Source organism: Passer domesticus, chromosome 7 (genome assembly GCF_036417665.1).
Source record: "Passer domesticus isolate bPasDom1 chromosome 7, bPasDom1.hap1, whole genome shotgun sequence".
Lineage (NCBI taxonomy): Eukaryota > Metazoa > Chordata > Aves > Passeriformes > Passeridae > Passer > Passer domesticus.
In genome coordinates, this window is record NC_087480.1 from 35,891,425 (window position 1) to 35,911,045 (window position 19,621).

At 58.5% G+C, this 19,621-nt stretch overlaps 3 protein-coding genes across 6 annotated transcripts in view; 2 read left to right on the top strand and 1 right to left on the bottom strand.

Annotated features, from left to right (window-relative positions):
* Window positions 1-959: 959 nt before the first annotated feature.
* BRINP2 (BMP/retinoic acid inducible neural specific 2) lies at window positions 960-14,032 on the bottom strand. 2 transcript variants are annotated; one of them, XM_064427715.1, is made up of 8 exons: window positions 13,845-14,032; window positions 7,184-7,530; window positions 5,053-5,243; window positions 4,711-4,901; window positions 4,254-4,359; window positions 3,665-3,901; window positions 3,263-3,485; window positions 960-2,957 (listed from the first exon to the last, which is right to left on the bottom strand). In XM_064427715.1, exons 2-8 carry the CDS (start codon window positions 7,462-7,464, stop codon window positions 1,841-1,843), a joined length of 2,346 nt encoding a protein of 781 aa, XP_064283785.1. In that variant the 5' UTR covers window positions 7,465-7,530; window positions 13,845-14,032; the 3' UTR covers window positions 960-1,840. The 2 variants fall into 2 exon arrangements, with proteins under 2 accessions (XP_064283785.1, XP_064283784.1); XM_064427714.1 differs by having other exon boundaries at window positions 7,169-7,530.
* A 170-nt stretch (window positions 14,033-14,202) lies between these two features.
* On the top strand, window positions 14,203-14,745 carry LOC135304191 (acanthoscurrin-2-like). Its single transcript, XM_064426396.1, has one exon. The coding sequence runs from the start codon at window positions 14,203-14,205 to the stop codon at window positions 14,743-14,745; it is 543 nt and encodes a 180-aa protein (XP_064282466.1).
* A 2,321-nt stretch (window positions 14,746-17,066) lies between these two features.
* Window positions 17,067-19,621, top strand: part of ASTN1 (astrotactin 1) — a 60,721-nt gene continuing 58,166 nt past the window's right edge. The window contains exon 1 of one of the 3 annotated variants that reach the window (XR_010366065.1): window positions 17,067-17,478. Coding sequence is in view for 2 of the 3 variants with exons in the window: in XM_064427717.1 (XP_064283787.1) it covers window positions 17,196-17,478 (283 nt within the window). In the remaining variant the exon portion in view is untranslated. The remainder of the gene's footprint in view (window positions 17,479-19,621) is intronic. The other 2 variants (XM_064427717.1, XM_064427718.1) reach the window with 2 other exon arrangements.

A 19,621-nucleotide genomic window follows, 5' to 3' on the forward strand; every position in this document is an offset into this window, starting at 1 on the left:
GGTGGAATATGTACAGCAGAAGCCAAAATAATCCTCCCTGCAGCCCTGCCTGCTCAGGAGCACTGCTGGCCTTCATGCCTATGCCCTCCCCAGCCCCAGGCTGATGTCTGCCAGCTTTGCCTGGCGAGCCCAGAGGATGGCTTTGACTTTCCATTTCCTCCTGCTGTGTTTAATTGCCTGATTTTTTTTCCCTTTAGGACTGGGAGAAAGAGAGGGAGAGGTGGGCAAAGGAAGACAGATGTGTGGAAAATAGAAGTCTAGGTGACAGATTGAGGGCTGCTATAACCACAATAGCCAGCCTGATGGATTGATAGATTAGACAGGGAATATAAATAGCAAGTATGGTTTATCTATCCCCGTTTTGTTTTCCTCTTGTCTGTCTCTTTATCTCTCCTGGTGTTATTTTCCTCCTGCTTATCTCTTTATCTGCCCAGCCCGAGGATGGGGGAGAGGCGGGTGACAGAGGCAGGATGGATGAGTTCAGGTTTCCACCGCCTTTGCAGCATCCAAGCAGACAAGTTTTGCCAGCTGTGGAGGATTAGAAGGCGGCCTCAGATCTGCACACTGATTCACTTTTCCCACCCCTCTCCTTTCCCTGCTCTGTCTGCACGCCCTTCCTTGGGGATCCCTGTGGTCAGAGGGTCGGCTCCTTCCTCTCTCTGCCTCATCCGTGGCCAAGGAATGAGGGCAGGCACTGGAGCAGTGAGCTCTGCCTGTCTGGGTACCTGGCATTCCCATCTGACAGCCGGGTAGCTCCACTGCTTGATATTCCAGTCAGGCACCCAGTACAGCAGCGGCAGCAGCACCGGGAAGGAGGGAGGGAGGGAGGGGAGCCACACAGCACGGCAAAAGCCAGGGCTAGGGATGACAGTAACTGTTCTGTTCTTTGCTTTTTTTTTTCTTTTTTTTTTTTTTTTAATCTCAGTTGGTTTTGGTTGCTCTTTTGCTCAAAAAAGGCATTTTTTAAAAAATATATTAAACAGATACATTTTACTAAGATGTCTCTTGGCTGGAGCCACTGACAAGAAATAACACTCCCCAAATGAATAGGCTTAAAAAAACCTGTCCCAAACAAACCAAATAAATAAATACATAAATAAAACATTTTTTTTTCTTTCTTTTGCATTAGGGGCTTTTTTTTTGTTGGGTTTTTTTTGTTTTGTAGGGAACCACGGCCCAGAGGTCTCCGCCGGTGTCTGTGATGGCAGCGTGCCCGGCGCAGGTGCCAGGTCCTTCCCAGGCAAGGGGTGAGAGGTGCCTCGGCACCGCAGCAGACACGAGGTGCTCGTGGGGAGGCCCCAGGGGAGACCTGCTGGGTCCCCAGGGCCTGTGCTGTGGACCCCCACCAGCCCCGTGTGCGAGGGTACGGCTGCAGGATGGACCATGGGGGATGCAAAGGCAAAGGCGCCAGTAGAAACCTCTTAAAAAGACTACAAAAGTTGGGGTGGCGAGGAGGGGGGAGATCCACTGGGGGATCCTTACGGTGGGTTAAGCACCTGCTCTGCCGGGACCAGCAGCTGCCTCTGGCCAAGCTACACCCCCCTGGGCCACTGGCACACCTCCCCAGTGTGGCCACCCCCGTGGTGGCCACAGCGGCGCTGTCCCCGCACTCGGAGCCAGTCTGCACTGCACGAGCCGTCCCTCCTCCTCAGTCCCACTGGCATCCTCCATCCGCTCGAGCCCTGTGTCTCTTTGGCCAGTTGCTGGGTGTACCATGGAAGCACGCGGTTGGCACTAAGGTAAGGCCTTGATTTAAATCTTTAGGGCGGTTCTTTCTCTCTCCTCCCCGGGAAGTCTTTCCCCCCAGCCCCTGGCGCCAAGGTCTGAGCGCTCCCGGCCGTTAGCTGCACAGCTTGCCCGTCTCCTGCTCCAGCGCGTTGGGCAGCCTGGCGTTGAAGGCTCTCAAGGAGGACTGGATCCTCGCCACCTCGTTGTTGGCCAGCTTCAGCCGGTGCCGGAGCAAGCATGTGAAGAGGTCGAGGCGGATTTTGCCAGGGGGTGAGAGCCTGTTCACCCGGTCCCTGATCTCCAGCAGCTGGAGCATGGCTGAGTCCTGGGAGCCCTGCGTGTAGGGGTAGTCCAGCTGGAGGATCAGGTCACGGATAGCGTCCGGCTCGAAGGGCAGGCTGTAGCCAAAGACTTGCAAGCTGTTGATTTTCATGTAGCCGAGGTTCTTGGAGGGATCTGACATCTCCAAGGGTTCATAGTAGATTGTCTCATTGGAGCTGTCATCCAGAGACTTGATGCGGCTCCGCAAGTAGACGTGGACCGTTTCAAAGAAGGTCTTCCACTTGTTGCCCAAGGTGATCGTCCAGTTTTGGCACTGGGCAGAGGCATCTACGGTAGTCCTTTCCCAGTCTGGGAAGCTGCCCTCATTGACAGGCATGAACCAGCTCTCTGAGTGGCTTCCCCCAAAGGGGTTAACATAGATGGCCATGACGGGCTCCAGGGTGCTGTTCTTGGTGAGGCAGATCTGCAGAGAGAGGGCCAGCATGACGTGAACCAGCCCGGGCTTGTACTTGTTGCTCTTCAGGGTCAAGAGCATGCGCTTCCTCCAGGAGGGGTCGAACCAGCTGCCCAGGCGCATGTCGTTGCTGATGAAGATGGAGTGCACCTCGATGCGGCTGTCCCGCTTCTGCAGGAGGTACTTGAGCTCCAAGTCCTGCAGGTCGGTCTCCAGCCCCAGGTAGTGCTCCAGTGAGTCGGCCACCTCAGGGCGGCAGAAGCCCTGGGTGAGCACGTAGCCGTGGTTGCAGGTCCCGCAGCGGGTGCTGTTGTCCTGGTCACAGCTGGCACAGGCTGGCCCCTCGCCCAAGGCACACGGAATGGACCCCTGGCAGGAGGGCTGCTCCGAGGGACAGGTACAGCTGTGGCTTTCTTCCAGGAAGGTCCCAGGCACGGTGGTCTCGCTGCAGTACAGGAGCGACTGTGCGCGGCTCCACCAGTACGGGAGGGACCTGGTGCAGAGGAAACACACGAGAGAGGCTTAGATGGCATCTTTTTGGAATGATTTTCCCTAAGGATGGGAGAGCTGCCCACCTCGTGTTTGTTTTCTGCTCCACTGGTGGCCCCCCCATGAACCCATTTTTCACCTTCAGGTTTAGACCTGATCTCTCAGGGCCACGTTCCATGCTGGTACAGCCACTCCTAGGTGGGAGCTTCTCCAGTTGCACCCACAGGAAGGTGGCCCCCGGCTGTGAGGCACCCTTGGGGCATGGGGCAGTGTCCCCAGTGTCCCCAGCCCCAGCCATGGCACCCCTACCTCTCCTTGGGCAGCTTGAAGCGAGGCTGGCGGTGGCAGCGTTTGCTGAGGTTGAAGAGGCGCCGGATGAGCCGGTAGGTTTTCCTGGAGAGCAGCTTCAGGCTGGTGCCCAGCTGCTGGTAGCGATGCTGGACATCCAGGTCCATGGTCCAGAAGTGGGAGATGGCCGTCCTGTTCAGGAAACGGTCCGTGGGGAGTCTTTTCACCAGGGTCTGGAACTCCTCTGTGGGGTGAAGGAGATGGCGTCAGGGACTCTGGAGAGCAGGCAGTGAAGGTGGAGCTGAAAGCACTCTCCCTCCACCTGAGCTCTTCATGGTGAAAAGACCACCCTGGAGACCCAGCACCCAGCCCGGGCTGCTCTCAGGGGGAAGGAGATGCTTGCTGGGGTCTCCCCAGCCTCACCTGACTCCTCGAACTGGCTGTGGTGGCTCTCCCAGGCTCGGCCAAGCTGGGCCAGGCTGCTCTCCAGCGCCTGGATGTCGGCGTCGGGGCAGTTGCAGCGGGGGAAGGCGGGCTGGCACCGGCAGCGGCAGTCGCTCCGGCGGCACACCAGCTCCCCGGCAGAGCCGCAGGCGATGTAGCTGAGCGCGGCCGCCACGAACCTCTCCCGCAGGTAGGAGGGGAGCACCGTCTGCAGCCCTGCAGAGGGAGAGCCCCGAGGGCATTAGGGCAGCACGGAGTCCCGCAAACATCACCTGGACAAAGAGGGTACCAGCCTCCCCCCTCCCCGGGCTCCCGCCCTCACATGATTATCATATCAATTTGCTGTGGAGCCGCTTGTCTGGGCTCTGCATCGATCTTGGCTCCTCTTGGCAGACAAGCAACAACCTCATCCTGCCCAGTTTTCATTATTTTCCTCCCCTCTCCTCCCCAGCGCTGAAATTAGAAGCAGCATCTCATGCCAGCATCCTCCCCTGCAACCCTCCGTGCACCCACAAGCATCCCATGGTAGCACTTGTCCGCCCCCACATCCCCACGAGCCCAGTCCTACCTTGGAGCTGCACTTTGTTCTCAGGGCTCTGCACCAGGACAGAGCTCACCGAGTCCAGGTTGTCATAGTTGCTGCAGCCGAGTGGCCCTGTCCGTGTTTCTGTCACCTAAGGTGGGGACACGAAGGCGGTCAGGGGTACAGAGGGGACACAGGGGGCCCTACCCCGGTCAGAGTGCTGCAGATAATCCCTGACCCGCCGGCAGAGCCCCACTCCTCTTAGCAGGGCGATGGTCAGAGAGGAGAACTAATTATCTGCTAATTAGCTTGTTGACAGGCGGCGGCCCGCTGAAAAATGTGCCTTTATTAGCGTGCCCAATTTCCCATAAATAATGGGAACGTGCTAACTTTCCCTGCTCTCTCCTCTCTGCTGGATGCTGTGTCAGGTCGGGGGAGCTGCGAGGGGCCCTGGGGTGTCCCGGGGCTGCTGTCCCGGGCCCTCGGTCGCCCCCTCGCCTACCTTGATGGCAGCCGTGGCGATCTGGATGTGGTGCAGCCGGCGCAGGGTGCTCTCCCGGTCGATGAAGTAGGAGGCTGCCAGCTGGTGCAGGGTCTCCAGCGAGACCCCCGAGCTGTTCCCAGCCCCCGCCGCGGGCTCTGCCCTCCGGCTCAGCTTGCGCTTGTCCACGAAAATGGTCAGGGACTCCTCTCCTGGGGAGACACGCGACACTTTTGGAAGGCTGCTGGGCTCCCCCCATTCCCTTCCTTGGCCGTGCTCATCCTGCAGTGCTTCTCTTCCCACTCTCCCTCCTTTGCACAGTCCTTATGCAGGGGGTGACAGGACTGAGCCCCCAGCACTCACCTCCCAGCGTGGCAGCCAGCAGGAAGTGTGTCCCATACTTTTTGATGAGGCTGTCGGTGATCTGCTGCGGGCTGGGCCGGCGCCCCAGCAGCCGGATGTTGCGGATGAATTCGGGGGCCAGGGGAAGCGGAAGGCTGAAGAAATCTTTCCTCTCCAAGGCCAAATTATTCACCTTCCAACGGGCAAACTCTCTGTGGGAGGAGAGCGGCAGTGGGGAGAGGGTGTGAAGTGGGTCTGGCCATGGCACATGCATGCTCTCCTTCCTCGTGTCCCCGATTTCCAGCTCAGGACAGGTGGAAAACTCAGGTTAGAATCATCCCAGCCTCCCCATTGGAAGTGAAAGACCTGCTGCCAGCTATGGATCCAGCCAGGACAAAAGCACCGTCCCTCCCTAAGCCATTGATGGTGATAAAGAGCTACAAGCAGCGGAGATGCCTGCTATTGATTAATCCAGCACCTCCGGAAGGCATTAATCACAGCCCAGGGCAGGGCTAGACCCAGACCCTTTTCCAGCCCTTGGGGCTGGCTGCAGCTCATCCCTCCTCCAGCCCTATGCCTGTGGATCCAAGGGAAAATCCAGCATCGTGGTTTTAAACATCAGCAGCATTTTGTGGGAAGCTGGAGGTGTTGGGGTGTGGTGGGTCCCCTCAAAGCTCCAGATGCTGTGAATGTGCCACCCAGTCTGTCACTGCCTGTAAAACCCCACGGCCTCATAAACAACCTGCAGCAAATTTCAGCCTAATCTTTGGCATTTGCCTCTAATTAAAACCAGGCAGTGCCTTTCAGGCAGTTTTACCAGGGCTGGCTGGGAAAAGAGGGAGAGGGAGGGAGGAGGGAGCAGTGGATGGGTGCAAAGCAGCAGCTGCTGGGCTTGGCAGATGACAGGCTGCCTCCCACCATGACTTTTGGGCCCAGAAGATGGGAAGCAGGGGCCAGTAGCAGAGCTGAGGATGAGGCAGGGGGGATGCTCCCTCTCCCCCTGCACACACACTTTCCCTCGGGGCTGGGGTGCCAATCCCCACTTCCATCCCAGAGGTAAACAAGCCCCAAAGGCTGACAGCAGGTTCTCTGCCTCTGGGGAGGTGTGGGCCAGCTGCTGTCCCTCTGGCTGCTCCTTCCTGTCCCACCACCGTCACCAGCAGCATCCCTGGAGGATGCAGGTCCCTCTGCATGGCAGCATCAGCACACAGCAAAGAGGAGAGGAGCTCCCTGGGGGTGCCGGGCTGCACAACAAGGCTGCAATCCCAGCACCCACGTCAGCATTCCCGGGAGGCTGTGGTCAGGCTTTGCCTCGCTGCTGGAAGCCCCCAGGGCTCAGCACCAGCGGGGACTGGAGGTAAAGGGCTCATTAGCCAGAGGGGACAGCCCTAGTCCCAGGAGGCAGTGGAGTGGAGCAGGTTTCCCATGGAGGCTGTCGGGGGGTGCCCTTTGCTGTGGTGAGCAGACCCCACTGCTGCCAAACCTGGTTCTCTGCTGACAAGAAACCCCCTCCAGCCTTGGCCCCCATGCATATAGCATCCCATAGCAGTCCACGGGCTGATGGCACTGGGGACATGCCAGGGGGTCAGTCAGGGTGGCTTTTCTCAAGTCCCAGCAGTATCCTAGCCCCAGAGGACTGCCAGTCTAGGCAGGTTCAGTAATTTGGCACAGAGACTTTGTGCACAGAAAAAGGACAGAAGAGCATCTTTGTCCAAAGGGCCTGGAAGGTGGACACCACATGCACATTGCCCCTTCTGCTGTCCCCAGCTTCCCTCTAGGGGCAGGAAATCATCGGTAGGTGGAGGATGTCCAAAGGGACTGGAGTACACCAGACCCGTCCAGCCCAGTGGGCTCTGTGCCTCCTGCCATAAGGGCTGATTCCATCTCCACCTGTGCACCAAATCCCTCCCACCTTAGGGCAAATCCTGCCTGGAGCCCAGCCTGGCCACACCATGAGCATCCCGGCAGGGGCTGCTATTACATTCCCTGGAAAAGCAGCACCTCACATCCACCCACCTGCTGTCTGCCCCAATGGACATCCTCCCACACGAGGGAGCTCATGTGGATTAGAGAGGGTCTGCCTCCCCTTTGCCATGCCCCCAGGGCCCCCCACCCAGAACCCCTCACAGCCTCTCACCTGTAGATCCTGTACCTGGTGGTGAAACCCTGCCGGTAGCGCTCCATGAAGTCCACGTACTCCTGAGCTCGGTAGAAGGGTCCCCGGTCGCTGAGGAGCCAGTCGAGGGGCGCCCGGGCGGAGGCAGAGGAGGATGAGGAGGAGGAGGAGGGGGTGGCGGGGGCTGCATGGCCCTGGGGCACGGCGCTGCCCGCCCCGCCGGCCGCTCCCCAGCGGCAGCAGGCGCTCAGGGCCAGCAGCGCCAGCGGGAGCATCGGCGGGGGCCCGTCAGCACGGGGGAGGTCCTGCCGCCCCATCCTGCTGCTGCCCGGCCGGCTTCTTCATTCTCTCACCCCGCGGCAATCCTCCGGGACAGCCCCGTCCTGCAAGGCCGAGCGGGGAAGCCCGTGAGGACGGCGGCACACGGAGAGAAAGGAGGAGCAAGGTTTGGGATGCTCGCTGGGATGCTGAGAGAGGGAAAGCTGTGCTCCAGGGAGAGCCGCGCGTCAGGCATGGAGTGCTCATGCCACAGAAAATAAAGGTTCATAGGTTTGGGGGTGTTGGGTGCTGCTGAAGTTAAATGAAATCCTGGCTGATGGCTGTTTGAGGAATTGACATCAGCCTGTCAAGCTGAGCTTGCTGCTGTGGGCTGCCCTGCACCCTGCATTGTGGGGACAAATGTCACAAGCACATGCAGCTCATTTCAGGTGGGGCTAAAAATGATAACCATGGGGAACTGGGAAAATGAACTTCTGCAGGCATGGACTGGATCGTGTGTGGTTGATGTTAGACTTTTCTTTGTGTCCTGATGGATGGATGTCCACTCCAAAGTTGGCTATGGAAGTAGTGTTCTGAGTGCAAAGTGAAGATGGAGCTTTTCTGGCAGCAGCAACCACAAGGCCTGAATTTGCCAGCAAAAGTGGGAGATGGAGATCTGCAAGGTCTGGCCAAGGCCAGGTGTGCTGTGAGGCAACAACAGCTGCTTGCCTCAAAACAGGGACCCCATTGCTGCAGTACTGCCAGGGAAGATGGTTTTGTTCCAGGAAGGCGGCTGGTGCCCAAATGCCCATCCCTGCTGAGCTCACACCAACCCTGTGTTCTCCCAAACAGGGCTTTGCTGGATGAATCATCATGCTTTAACATGTAATAATATGTTTTTTTCATTTTTTTTTCTCCCTCTCTTCTATTTTTAAATGCTTAAGGGTGCCCTTTGATTACACTTTCTCAGCTTCTCGCTCAGCCCTCGAGGCTGGGGCCCTGTGAATCCTGAACAAAAGCTGAGACTTTCGCATCACCAGGCTGGGGTGCCAGGGCAGTGGGGTGGGCAGGAGCAGCAGGCAGGGCTTCTGTTCCCCCACACTCTTTTTTCACGTGTCACCCTGGTTTTTCCCAGCCTGGCAGGCAGCCACATGACAGCCCAGTCACTGCCTCCTGCCCCTGGCACGTGCAGTCCCCCACGGCCACGGTGTGACCAAATCCTGACCCAAACCTGTCCCATGCTGGAGTGGGGGGCAGGCAATGCCAGGTTGCTTTCCTCACTCTGTGCCTCAAGTGTTGGAGGGGGCATCTGTCATCCCCAAAACGTGACAAGACCCAATGCCAGAGGCTCACAAGCTGCTTGTGTGCTGCCACGTGTGGGTGGTGGCTGAGCAGCCAAGGCTGCAGAGTCTGCCTGAAGCAGACCTGCACCTTGCTCCCCTCCCCAGCAATATCTGCAGGTATAATTAAAAATTGATGTGGCCTGGGGACCAAAGGGATCCTCAAAGCTCAAGATTAAATCCCCCCCCGCCAGGTCCAAGCTGCCTGCAGCCATGGGTTCTGCTGCTGTGTCCAGGAGAGAATGGTGGCAGCCAGGGTCTGGCAGTAAACTTCATGGATGGTTTAGATCCTGACCAACCCTGAGCTATTTGATCCCTTCCCACACAGCAGGGAAACAAGCAACACTCTGGATCTCAGCTGAGAAGCCGAGGGAGGGTAAAGCCTCCTTGAACAGCTTCTTTCTAAACCCTGCCCATGGAAACACATTGCTTGTAGCATTAAATATGGCTGTGACAGCAAAACACCTTGTTTAAGTATCTGGTGCACTGCCTGTTGCCTCACAAATAGGCATGGCACACCCTGTCTCCTTGTCTCCCATCATCATCCATGGGTTTTAAGTGGCCCCTGACTCAGCTCCAGCTGAGGTGGGGCTGGGCAGGGGCTGCTCCCTGGCCTTGTCCCTCTCCCCCTGCCTCCATACGGGTCTGTGACAGCCTGGGTCTTACAGGGGATGTTAAAGGGGGCTTTCAGTGGTTAAAGGAGATGCTTTCCCACAAGTGCCATGGGACATTTGTCTCATCCATCACCACTTCACACCACCACAGACTTGTTTTGCACCACCACCCTCCCTGAGGCTTTCCTGGTGTAAATCAGAAGGACACGGGAGTATCCTTCCTTCGATTCAAAGCACAGAGGGGATTTTTTGGGGTGGGACACACCAGGCAGAGCACTGTGTTTTCCATCAAACCATCCTAGATGTTAAATGCTTCCCCCACCAGCACTAACCAGCCCCTTGCTATCACCACCCTGGGGGGAATCTCCATGTGCTTTCCATGCTGTCCTTCCCCTCCAAATCCCCTCTCCCACCACAGCTAAGGCAGCAAACATCTGGCTCACCATCATGGGGATGGATATTATGGACAGACCCACTTTGGGCCACCTTTGCCCTTAGGCTGTGGTCCCTAGACCATCTCAGTCTGCTCTGATGCCTTCCCTGGGGAGCTCATTCTGAGATTCCAGGCTGAGCATGGCATGTTTCCCTGTGGCTACTTCATGTTTTACTACAGCGCAATAAAAATAGGATTTGATCTTTCCAGCACTTGGCCGGGGCAAACTGGTACCAAACCAGTGAAGAATCCCTCCTGGTATGAAGCAGAGTTTCCAGCCTTGCTAAGTGAGCTTTTATTCACACATCCCTCTTATTTACACCGCGTGTGCCGGCACCTCCGAGGGAGGCTCCTGCTTGGGGACGGGCGATGACGCACGCCAGCATCCCTGCCAACAGGAACTGGAGTCCCAAGTCAGGCAGGAACGGGCAAGGAAGGCCTGTGTGGGGGCTGCACGGAGCTGTGCAGCAGCTTATCCCCACGGAGCAGCTTTCCTGGGATAATTTATTTCCTCCTATCGATCAGGAGTTATAGAAAATAAATAGGTGCAGATATTGCCATAGCTGTGCATAGTCCTTATCCCTACAGCTGGGGGGAAGTGGCTCTGCTTTGAGGGGAAGGGGGGCTGCACTGCTGCTCTGTGGGGCAATGCTTCTCAGGGTGCACCTCCATGATCCTCCTGGGATGCTGGAGAGAGTAAAGCTCTTTAGAAACAAGTAACCCCTTGACCTTACTACTAGAGCTGGAAATAACTTTCTAATCACTTTTCCTTGATCCAAAAAAATGAAGATTTGAGGAGAAGCATCTGACAACTGTTTTTTTTCTTCTTCCTTTTGATTTAGAGTTTTGCATCACAAAACTTGGAAAACTTCCAGCTTGTTAATTTTTTTTTTTCTCCTCTTCCCCCTTCTATAAAAACCCCGAAGCAATGGAAGAAGAGTACCAAAGGAAATATTGGCAAATTTTCCAAGGACCACAACCTCTTTCAGGGCCAAGTCCTCCTGAGCTTCTTGCAGCCCACTGTGTCCCCATTGCCTGCAGCAGAACACCCCAGTGCTCCTCCAGTGATGGCTGATGCATGGCCCACACTGTCACTTGTCATGAGCTGCACCTTAAGAAGAGCTTGTGGCAATTTTAGAGCCACTCCCCACTCTGGGGATGGCAGTGGGGTCACTTCTGCAGTGGTGTCCTCATCCAAAACGGCTTGAGAGGCTGAAGGAGGGATGGGAGATGGGGATGAGGGTGTTCAGGTGAGCTGCAAAAGCTTCCCTGTGCTGCCCTTGGGGCTGCAGTGACAGCAGCAACACCCTCAGCACCACATGGGAGTTCTGCTGAGGCCCCACTTGCTTCCATGCCCACGGCATCTCCAGAGCCACGCTCCACCACTAATCAGGCTGAGCTCGATAATTAAGATGTTAGCTAATTGTTAGGGACATTAACATTGATTTGTGCCCTTTCATGCTGCAGGAGCAGATCTGGAGATACAGAAACCGGGAAGCATGCACTGGGGAGGGGGGCAGTGGTGTTTGCCAGGTGCTGTTGGGAAGCACAGGAAGGTTCCAGATGGACTCTGGAGCCACCTCTGTGCACGCTGAGCTGAAGCCAAAGCAAACCCCACAGTCCATGGCAGGTACACGATACCATGGGTGGCAGAGCTGTGGGATGTGCCCAGTCACAGGGCTGGTCCCTGGGGCACAGTGGGAGCAAAGGTGCATCCATGCAGGAGCGACGGGAAGGGGTCTCAGTCTCCCTGGGGATGCCTTTTAGTGGGAACAAACATCAAACCTAGTGACTGAGTCACCTTCTCATTAAACATGGAAAAGCTTTATCAAATTAAGGCCACTTAAAAGAGCCTGGGCAAAGGCTAAGTGCAGTTTAGCGTCTGAAGTGGATTGACTCAGCTGAGCCGTGTCTATCCGTGAACTCACGCAGGCGCCCAGGCCACCTCTTGCACCTGCACACCTCGGGAGAGACAATCCCAAAGGGCACAATTCCAGCAGGATGCTCCCACTGCTCCGGAGCCACCAGCCTCACTGGGGCTTCGTGGAACCCCCCTCCCCTACAGCGTCTCCTCTGCCCGACTGTGGCTCGCAAGGAGCTGCAGTGCACGCTCCCAGGGAAGCGCCAGGGCCCCATCGATCTGCCGGGGTAATTAAGAGAGCGGAGCAGGCACTGCCGGAGCGACAGCAGCGCGGTAATCGCTGGCAAAGCGGGCACGGCGGGGTGCTGGCAGCCACCTGGCAGCCGGCCCCGAGCGTGGGGACAGCCACCTCGGAGCCGCCGTGGCCCTGGCTCTGAGCAGATTGTGGCTGGGCTCCCGCTGGCCACCCTCTGTGGCCCGTTCAGCCGACACAGCCCAGGCACGCCGGGTCATTGCCCTGCTCTCGGCTCACGAGACTGCTTAGAAAACCCCTAGGACTCAGTGACTTGGGCTCCTTTTATTAGCTTTTCTTCACATCCTCAAGAGCGAGACACTTGAAGATGAGAGTAAAGGAAAACAGCAGAAAATCCCAGGACTCGGGGAGCCGAGGATTTGCATAAGACATCAAATGAGTTGAAGCCTGGGCCGCTGTCAGGGGAGATGGCAGCTGCACGCAGAGTCGCACCAGTGCCATGTGTTCTGCCCTCTGGCTTTGCACACATGAGACTTTCACACCTACAGGCAAAAAGCCTCTTAAATAAAGCAAATAAATGTGGAAAATAGAATTTCCCCCCCACCACCAGCACAGGGATGGCAGCAGCAGCTCTGGCTTCCCCACCTTGCGCTGAGCTCTCAGACCAAAGAATCCCTGCAGATGGATTTTTGGGACCAGGGAAGAGCAGCCCTGCACACAAGGGGATGGGGAAAAAGAGGAACCCTGTGCACAAGGGGCCAGGGAAAGAGAGCAGCCCTGCAGCCTCCTCCCTCCTAAGAGATCCTGCAAGCTCAGTACCACCCTTATGCAGGAGCTGGGGGCAGTGCAAGGTGAGGAACACTGCTTCCCTTCCCTGCCTTGCCTTCACACGAGTGACAAGTGCCACGGATGGGAAACGATGCACAAGCCTAGCTCAACGTTAGCAGTGCATAACAAATAAGGTGGTGGGCGGCTGGTGTTGGGCAGAGAGAGGGAGCCCTCCTCCGGGGTGTCAGAGCGGGGCCGCTCCCCTTTCCAGCACCCTGCTGCTCGCCAGGTCTCCAAACTCTCACTGAACGGCCACCAAAGGCAGCTCCGCTTCGGAGAAAGTGCAGGGGCCTCACGGCAGCATCTCCGGGGCTGGCAGGGACCCTCCTGGCTGCTGACAGAGAGGGGACACTGACATCTGCCGGCAGGTCGCTCCCGGCCCCGCGGCGCCCGGGCTCGCAGTGCCCGGCCCGGGAGCACGGCGGGGCACGGCGCTGCCGCCCCGGGGTCCCTGGGGACGGACAGGGCACCGCAGCGCCGGGAGCTGATGCCCGCCGGCGCTTAAAGACACAGTTTTGTTTCTCACTGGAAAGAGGAGTGTTTAGGGAAGGGAGCCTGGCAGCGGGGAGCCGCCGGGCTCCCGGAGCTGTGCCGGGCAGCCCGAGGCGAGCACACATCTCCCAGCGGGTCACGCACCCGCTGCTCCGGGCGGCGGAGCGGTGCGGGGAACGGGCGATTCCCCCACGGGGTACTGATGATCGGGGCCCGTCGGAGAAATGCGCCTTTTAACATTTGCGGGAGCATTTCCTCCGGTCCCTGCGGGCGCGGGGTGTCTCACACCGGCGTTTCACACCGGGCAGCGCACTCAGCACACAGCAGCAGGTCCCAGCATCCCGGGCATCCCGTTTATCCCGGCAGCCGGTCCCCCCGGGCCGGTCGCAGCCGCCCCTCAGCGGCCGGGCCCCGGTGCCTTCCGCTACACCCGAGCGAGCCCGGAGCGGGGACGCAACTTGACCAAGGTCACCGAGCCAGCCGGCGTCGGCACCCGGGATCCCCGCCCTTGCGGGGCCGCCGCTCGCCCCGCAGCGCTCCCTCCCCACCCCGCCACCGGCGGGACCCCGCCGGCTCAAACCCTGTCCCCAACTCCTCCCCACGGCCCCGAAGACTCACCCCAGGCTCCAAACCAGCGCCGGCGGGGCACCGGCCGCCTCTCCTCGGCGTCCCGCTGCGATCGGCTCGGGCTCAGCGGCCCCGGGCGCTGCCCCGCCGCCGCCTCGGGGCCGCGCCATGCGCGGGCGGCCGGGCGGGCCCCGGCGGCGCCGCCACCATCCCGCGCTGCCCTCACCGCGGCCGCCGGGTCCGCCGCGCTCCGCGGGGCCGCCGCGCCGCGCCGGTAATATATGCAGCGGCCGCGGCCAATCAGAGCCGCCGCCGGCGGATCTAAGCGTTCTCATTGGTCGGAGCGGGCGGGGGGGCGTGGCGCAGGGTCCCGCTCCCGCCTCCCGACCCGGGGTGAGAGAGCCCCGGGATGTGCGGGACCGGGAACGGCGGGATCGGGAACGGCGGGACCGGGAACGGCGGGATCGGGAATGGCGGGATCGGGAATGGCGGGACCGGGAACGGCGGGATCGGGAACGGCGGGGCTGGAAGGGACACGGGAGAGCATCCCGGGATGTGCGGGATCGGGAACGGCGGGACCGGGAACGGCGGGATCGGGAACGGCGGGACCGGGAACGGCGGGATCGGGAACGGCGGGATCGGGAATGGCGGGACCGGGAACGGCGGGATCGGGAACGGCGGGGCTGGAAGGGACACGGGAGAGCATCCCGGGATGTGCGGGATCGGGAACGGCGGGACCGGGAACGGCGGGATCGGGAATGGCGGGACCGGGAACGGCGGGATCGGGAACGGCGGGGCTGGAAGGGACACGGGAGAGCATCCCGGGATGTGCGGGATCGGGAACGGCGGGACCGGGAACGGCGGGATCGGGAACGGCGGGACCGGGAATGGCGGGGCTGGAAGGGACACGGGACAGCATCCCGGGATGTGCGGGATCGAACAGCAGATTTAGAGTTCCCGGATGGTTTTTTTATCTGTGTTCTATTTATCCCTCTGTTTTTCACACCTCCCACCAAACCCCTGCCCTGCTCCTCTTCACGCCTCCTCAGGCATTCCAGGGGCACCGCTCCATCCCTTTTCCAAACCTTGAAAGAACCTTGTTGGAGACACCCTCTAAATAATGCAAATATATTTTTAAAATTTATTTTATTTTTCAGAATGGAAAAGCTTCTTTTAATGAGTTTGTATCCCCTGGTGAAAGAAGAGCAGTGAAAGGGCCTTGTGGAAGTCATCCAGTGGGATTTCCCTGTGCTCCCAAAAAGGAACACAAAAAGAGGGCCACATCCTGCCAAACATGGCTGCTCATTTTTTCTTATTTTTTCCTGATTTCCTGATTTTCCTTCCCCAACTTTCCCCATTTGGTTTTTTGTTCGTTTGGTTTTATTGATTTTTTTGTGGGTGTTTTTTGTTTGTTTGTTTTGTTTTGTTTTGTTTTGTTGGTTTTGGGGGGGGGGGCTTGGGTTTTTTTTGGGGGGGGGGTTTTTTTGGTTGTTTTTTTTTTCTGATTTTTCCTGATTTCTCCTGATCCTGAGCCCGTTGCTGCTGGAGGAGAGACAGCACTGCTGAAACACACTCCACTATATCCCCACTGGTTTAGTTCAGTGCTTCTCCCTGGTTGTTGAAAATGGGTAATTTCCAGTCAGCATAGTTATTCCTGCCCAAAATGTCATGGAAGTTAAAAATACAGGGGGTTAAAAAGACAGATCAGTCTGGGGAAAAGTACTCACTGCTTGGGGTGTGTGGGGCACAGTGCTGTCCCCCCTCAATGCCCACCCTGGGGCATGTCAGGCTTCACAGCTGGCACACATGAGGCAGGAGGAATCCAGGGAAACCCTCACAGCAGGAGGTGGAGAGCTCTGCAAAAGAAAAATTTTAAAAAATGAAATAAAATTTAAAAAAAAATCGCAAATATCTGCTGTGTGTGGTGTTCTGTGGAGGTGCCAGGCGGGATGGGGCTGTCCCCATGGGGAGATGGTGTGGGAGCTCTGTGGTGCCTCCACACCCTGTCCCAGAGCTGTCTGCTGTCAGGAGAGTCCTGCTGGGAAAACCACACCGGTTCCTGCTGGGATGAGGACTGGGCATTTCCCCCACCATGGAAGAAGAGAACATTTTCCATCCGAAGGTTCTGCCTGCGGTGGGGACCACAGGCGTGTGCAGGAAGGTGAGGCTGCCAGACGAGCTGCCAGGGCTGCTTTGTGCTCGCTTAAAGAGGGTGACAATAAACAGCATCCGGATCTGGGAAAAAGAACCAAATCCAGCAGGTTTGGGGTTGCCCTTATGCTCCATATGTATACACACACACACACACACACATATATATATATATATATATTTATATTTGTGTGTGTATATACACATGCACACATACAATGATATCTATTTCATGTAGGCTTGAGGTCTGTGACTTCTTCTGGGGCTTTGGGGTCCACGACTTCTCCTGGCACTTATTTTGGAAGTCAGTGACGTTTTATGGGATTTCAGAGGTCACTGACTTCTTCTGGGGCTTTGGGTTCCATGATCTCTCCTGGTGTTTTGGAAGCCTGGGATTTCCCCTGGGATTTTGGAGGTGTGGGATTTTGGAGGTGTGGGATTTTGGAGGTGTGGGATTTGGAGGTGTGGGATTTTGGAGGTGTGGGATTTCGGAGGTGTGGGGTTTCAGAGGTGTGGGGTTTCAGAGGTGTGGGATTTGGAGGTGTGGGATTTTGGAGGTGTGGGATTTTGGAGGTGTGGGATTTCGGAGGTGTGAGATTTGGAGGTGTGGGATTTCAGAGGTGTGGGATTCGGAGGTGTGGGATTTTGGAGGTGTGGGATTTCGGAGGTGTGGGGTTTCAGAGGTGTGGGGTTTCAGAGGTGTGGGATTTGGAGGTGTGGGATTTTGGAGGTGTGGGATTTTGGAGGTGTGGGATTCGGAGGTGTGGGATTCGGAGGTGTGGGATTCGGAGGTGTGGGATTCGGAGGTGTGGGATTTGGAGGTGTGGGATTTGGAGGTGTGGGATTCGGAGGTGTGGGATTTGGAGGTGTGGGATTGGGAGGTGTGGGATTGGGAGGTGTGGGATTGGGAGGTGTGGGGTTGGGAGGTGTGGGATTTCGGAGGTGTGGGATTCGGAGGTGTGGGACACATCCCGTGCAGCGGGGGTGGTACCCGCTCGCTCTCCCCCGTGCGGAACGGGGCCGGGCACTCCCGCATCCCTCCCGCCACCGCATCCCTCCGCGCTCCTCCCTCTTTCCCGGGAGACGGGCAGCAAAACGGGGCAGGGGGCGGCCAGGAGAGGCGGGGGCCCGTGCCGAGCGAGCCGTGCCGAGCCGTGCCGAGCCGCGCCGCACGGGGAGGCGCCGGGCCGCCGTCCCCGCCCCTCGCCGCCGCCTCCCGCCCGGCGCCGGGAGCCCGTGCGGGGCTCCAAGATGGCTTTGGCCGGGCTGTGCTCGCTGCTGGCCGGCTGCTGCCTGGCCGCGGGCAGCGGCCCCGCCGAGGCGGCGGCGGAGGCGGCGGCCAAGGAGCTGGAGTGCAAGCTGAAGAGCATCACGGTGTCGGCGCTGCCCTTCCTGCGCGAGAACGACCTCAGCATCATGCACGGCCCCTCGGCCGCCGAGCCCAAGCTGCTCTTCTCGGTGCGCAACGATTTCCCCGGCGAGATGGTGGTGGTGGATGACCTGGAGAACACGGAGCTGCCGTACTTCGTGCTGGGTGAGCCTGCGGGGGCGCGGCGGGGGCCCGAGCATCCCCGGCGGCGGGGCCCGAGCATCCCCGGCGGCGGGGCTCCTCCCCGCGGCCCCGGGGCCGGTACACCCCTCTGCAGCATCGCGGCTGGCTCAGCCCGGTGCTGCTTCACCCTCTGCAGCATCGCGGCTGGAGATGCTGCAGGCCCGGGGTGCGCGCTGCGTGCCCAGGTTGTCACCAGGTTGTCATCGATCGATGGCCACCGGCGGCTCGCGCTGGCAGGAGGCCCGCAGGCTGCTCCCGGCTGGAGGTGAGGGTTTCTGCTTTGTCTGCCCCCGAGCAGAGTCACCTTTCCTGCAGCCTGATGGAAAAATACTCCGCTGCTCAGTCTATCCCACCCTGCCCGTGTGTGCTCTGTGTGCTGCCTCTGGTGCTTCTGCCCCCAGGTTTTAGGCTCTGGCCTGTTCATGGTCTGGATGGTTCCCACCTGCTCTTCATCCACTGGGTGAGGCTTATCTGCACTCTGCTCCTTAAACCCAAAAAAAGCAAACAATTTGTTCCTTTGTTTATGCAGAGGGAGGCCTCCACCCCTTGTGTGCAGGGACCTTCCCTCCTCAGCACCTGGAACAGGTCCCTGAGATGTTTCATTTTTGGTGACATTGGTGCAGGACGTCAGTTCCTTGCCCACACAAAACATCCTGCCCTTGGCAAATGCCACCATCGCTTTCCTAGCAGCCCCACAGTGACTGTGTCACCTCCTGCAAGCCTCACCCATCTGTTGCTCCTCCAGCTGCACCTTGGGTGTCCCGTGAAGTTTTTAAAATGCCACCCCTGTTTGGAAGCTGGCCAAAAATGAGGTACTGCTGTGTTGCTTGCTGTGACATTGCCCTGCTGTACCACCCTGGTGTACACTGGTGACCCCAGACCGGGGTTTTCCCCCAGCATTTCATCACTTCCATGGCCTATGGACCCCTCCATGTGCTAAGACCCCCCAGTCCCGGTTGCTGGGTGGGCTTGGGGCAGCACTGGCTGCTGTGTGGGCATCCCCCTTCTCCCGGGAGAAAGGCAGAGACAGGCGTGGGGCTGCTGGTGCCGCGGCAGGGTGCGTGGGGACAGCCAGGGGGGTTTCTGGGGTGCAGGGCTGTGTGGCAGGGGCTGTGCCCCTGTCCCCGGGCCGAGCCCTGTGCTGCGGGATGCTGCGGCGAGGCCGGAGCGCGTTGCTGTGGCAACAAGGCAGCAGCGCTGCGGATGCAGGGGGGACGCAGCCACGGCCGCCGCCACCTTGGTGCCCCAAAGGCCACCTGAGTGCTCGTCCCCTGGCCCCCTCGGCCCTGATCCTGTGGAGCCAGACCCCCATGGGGCCCGGACCTCGGGTGCTGCCAGCAGGGAGCACCTGGGTGGGGATCAGGAGGAGGTTCCTGGGCACGACCCAGCCCTTACTCTAGGGTTTTCCTCAGGGATTTTTCAAATCTGTGAGGTGCCACACTTTGGGCAGTGCAGGAAAGAAGCTGCCTGCCCTGGTAGCCCCTGCTGCACTGAGGATGCCTGGCAGGGGTTTGCTTTTGCATCCTTCTCATCTCTGCTGCCACAAGGATGACAAGCCCTGTGCCAGTGCAGCCTGATGTCCTGGTGCTGGCCAGGCTCTCTGGGGCACTGCTGCTTGGGACATTGATCCCCCAAAAACATGACTATTCCTGGTGCTGTGCCAGCCCCCAGCATGCAGGGGTTTGGGCTGTGCAGACACAGAGGTGATCCCAGTTCAAGTCTTCCTGCCTGCAATAGTGGGGCTGGAGCTGGCTTGGCAAGAGGGGGCACCTTGTGGGACCCCTGTTTGCAGGGGTTTGGCTTGGTGACTTCTGGGAAATGCCATGTTGCCTCTCCCTGTGAGACAAGGGCTTGCCTTGAAGCTGGCGTGGCCACTTTGCCATCTGTGGGTGTTACTGTTTTGTGCTTCTGTTTGTTTTATTACTATTATTTTTATTGTTACTATTATTATTATTATTATTATTATTATTATTATTATTATTATTACTACTACCACCACTATTAGCCTGGACACTGCTTTTGCATGGCAGAAGCTCTGAAATGCACAGAAGTCTTGCAAGACCCAGGCTTGGCAACTCAGAGGCTGCAACCTCTGGATTTGGAGGTTCCCCAGCCCAAAAAACTC

Coding starts and splice junctions, on each gene's coding strand:
- BRINP2 (XM_064427714.1), bottom strand. CDS start 7,464: ATGGGGCGGCAGGACCTCCCCCGTGCTGACGGGCCCCCGCCGATGCTC. Junction 4,360..4,710: donor TCGCCACGGCTGCCATCAAG/GTAGGCGAGGGG, acceptor TCCCCACCTTAG/GTGACAGAAACACGGACAGG. Junction 2,958..3,262: donor TTCAAGCTGCCCAAGGAGAG/GTAGGGGTGCCA, acceptor CCTCTGCACCAG/GTCCCTCCCGTACTGGTGGA.
- LOC135304191 (XM_064426396.1), top strand. CDS start 14,203: ATGTGCGGGACCGGGAACGGCGGGATCGGGAACGGCGGGACCGGGAAC.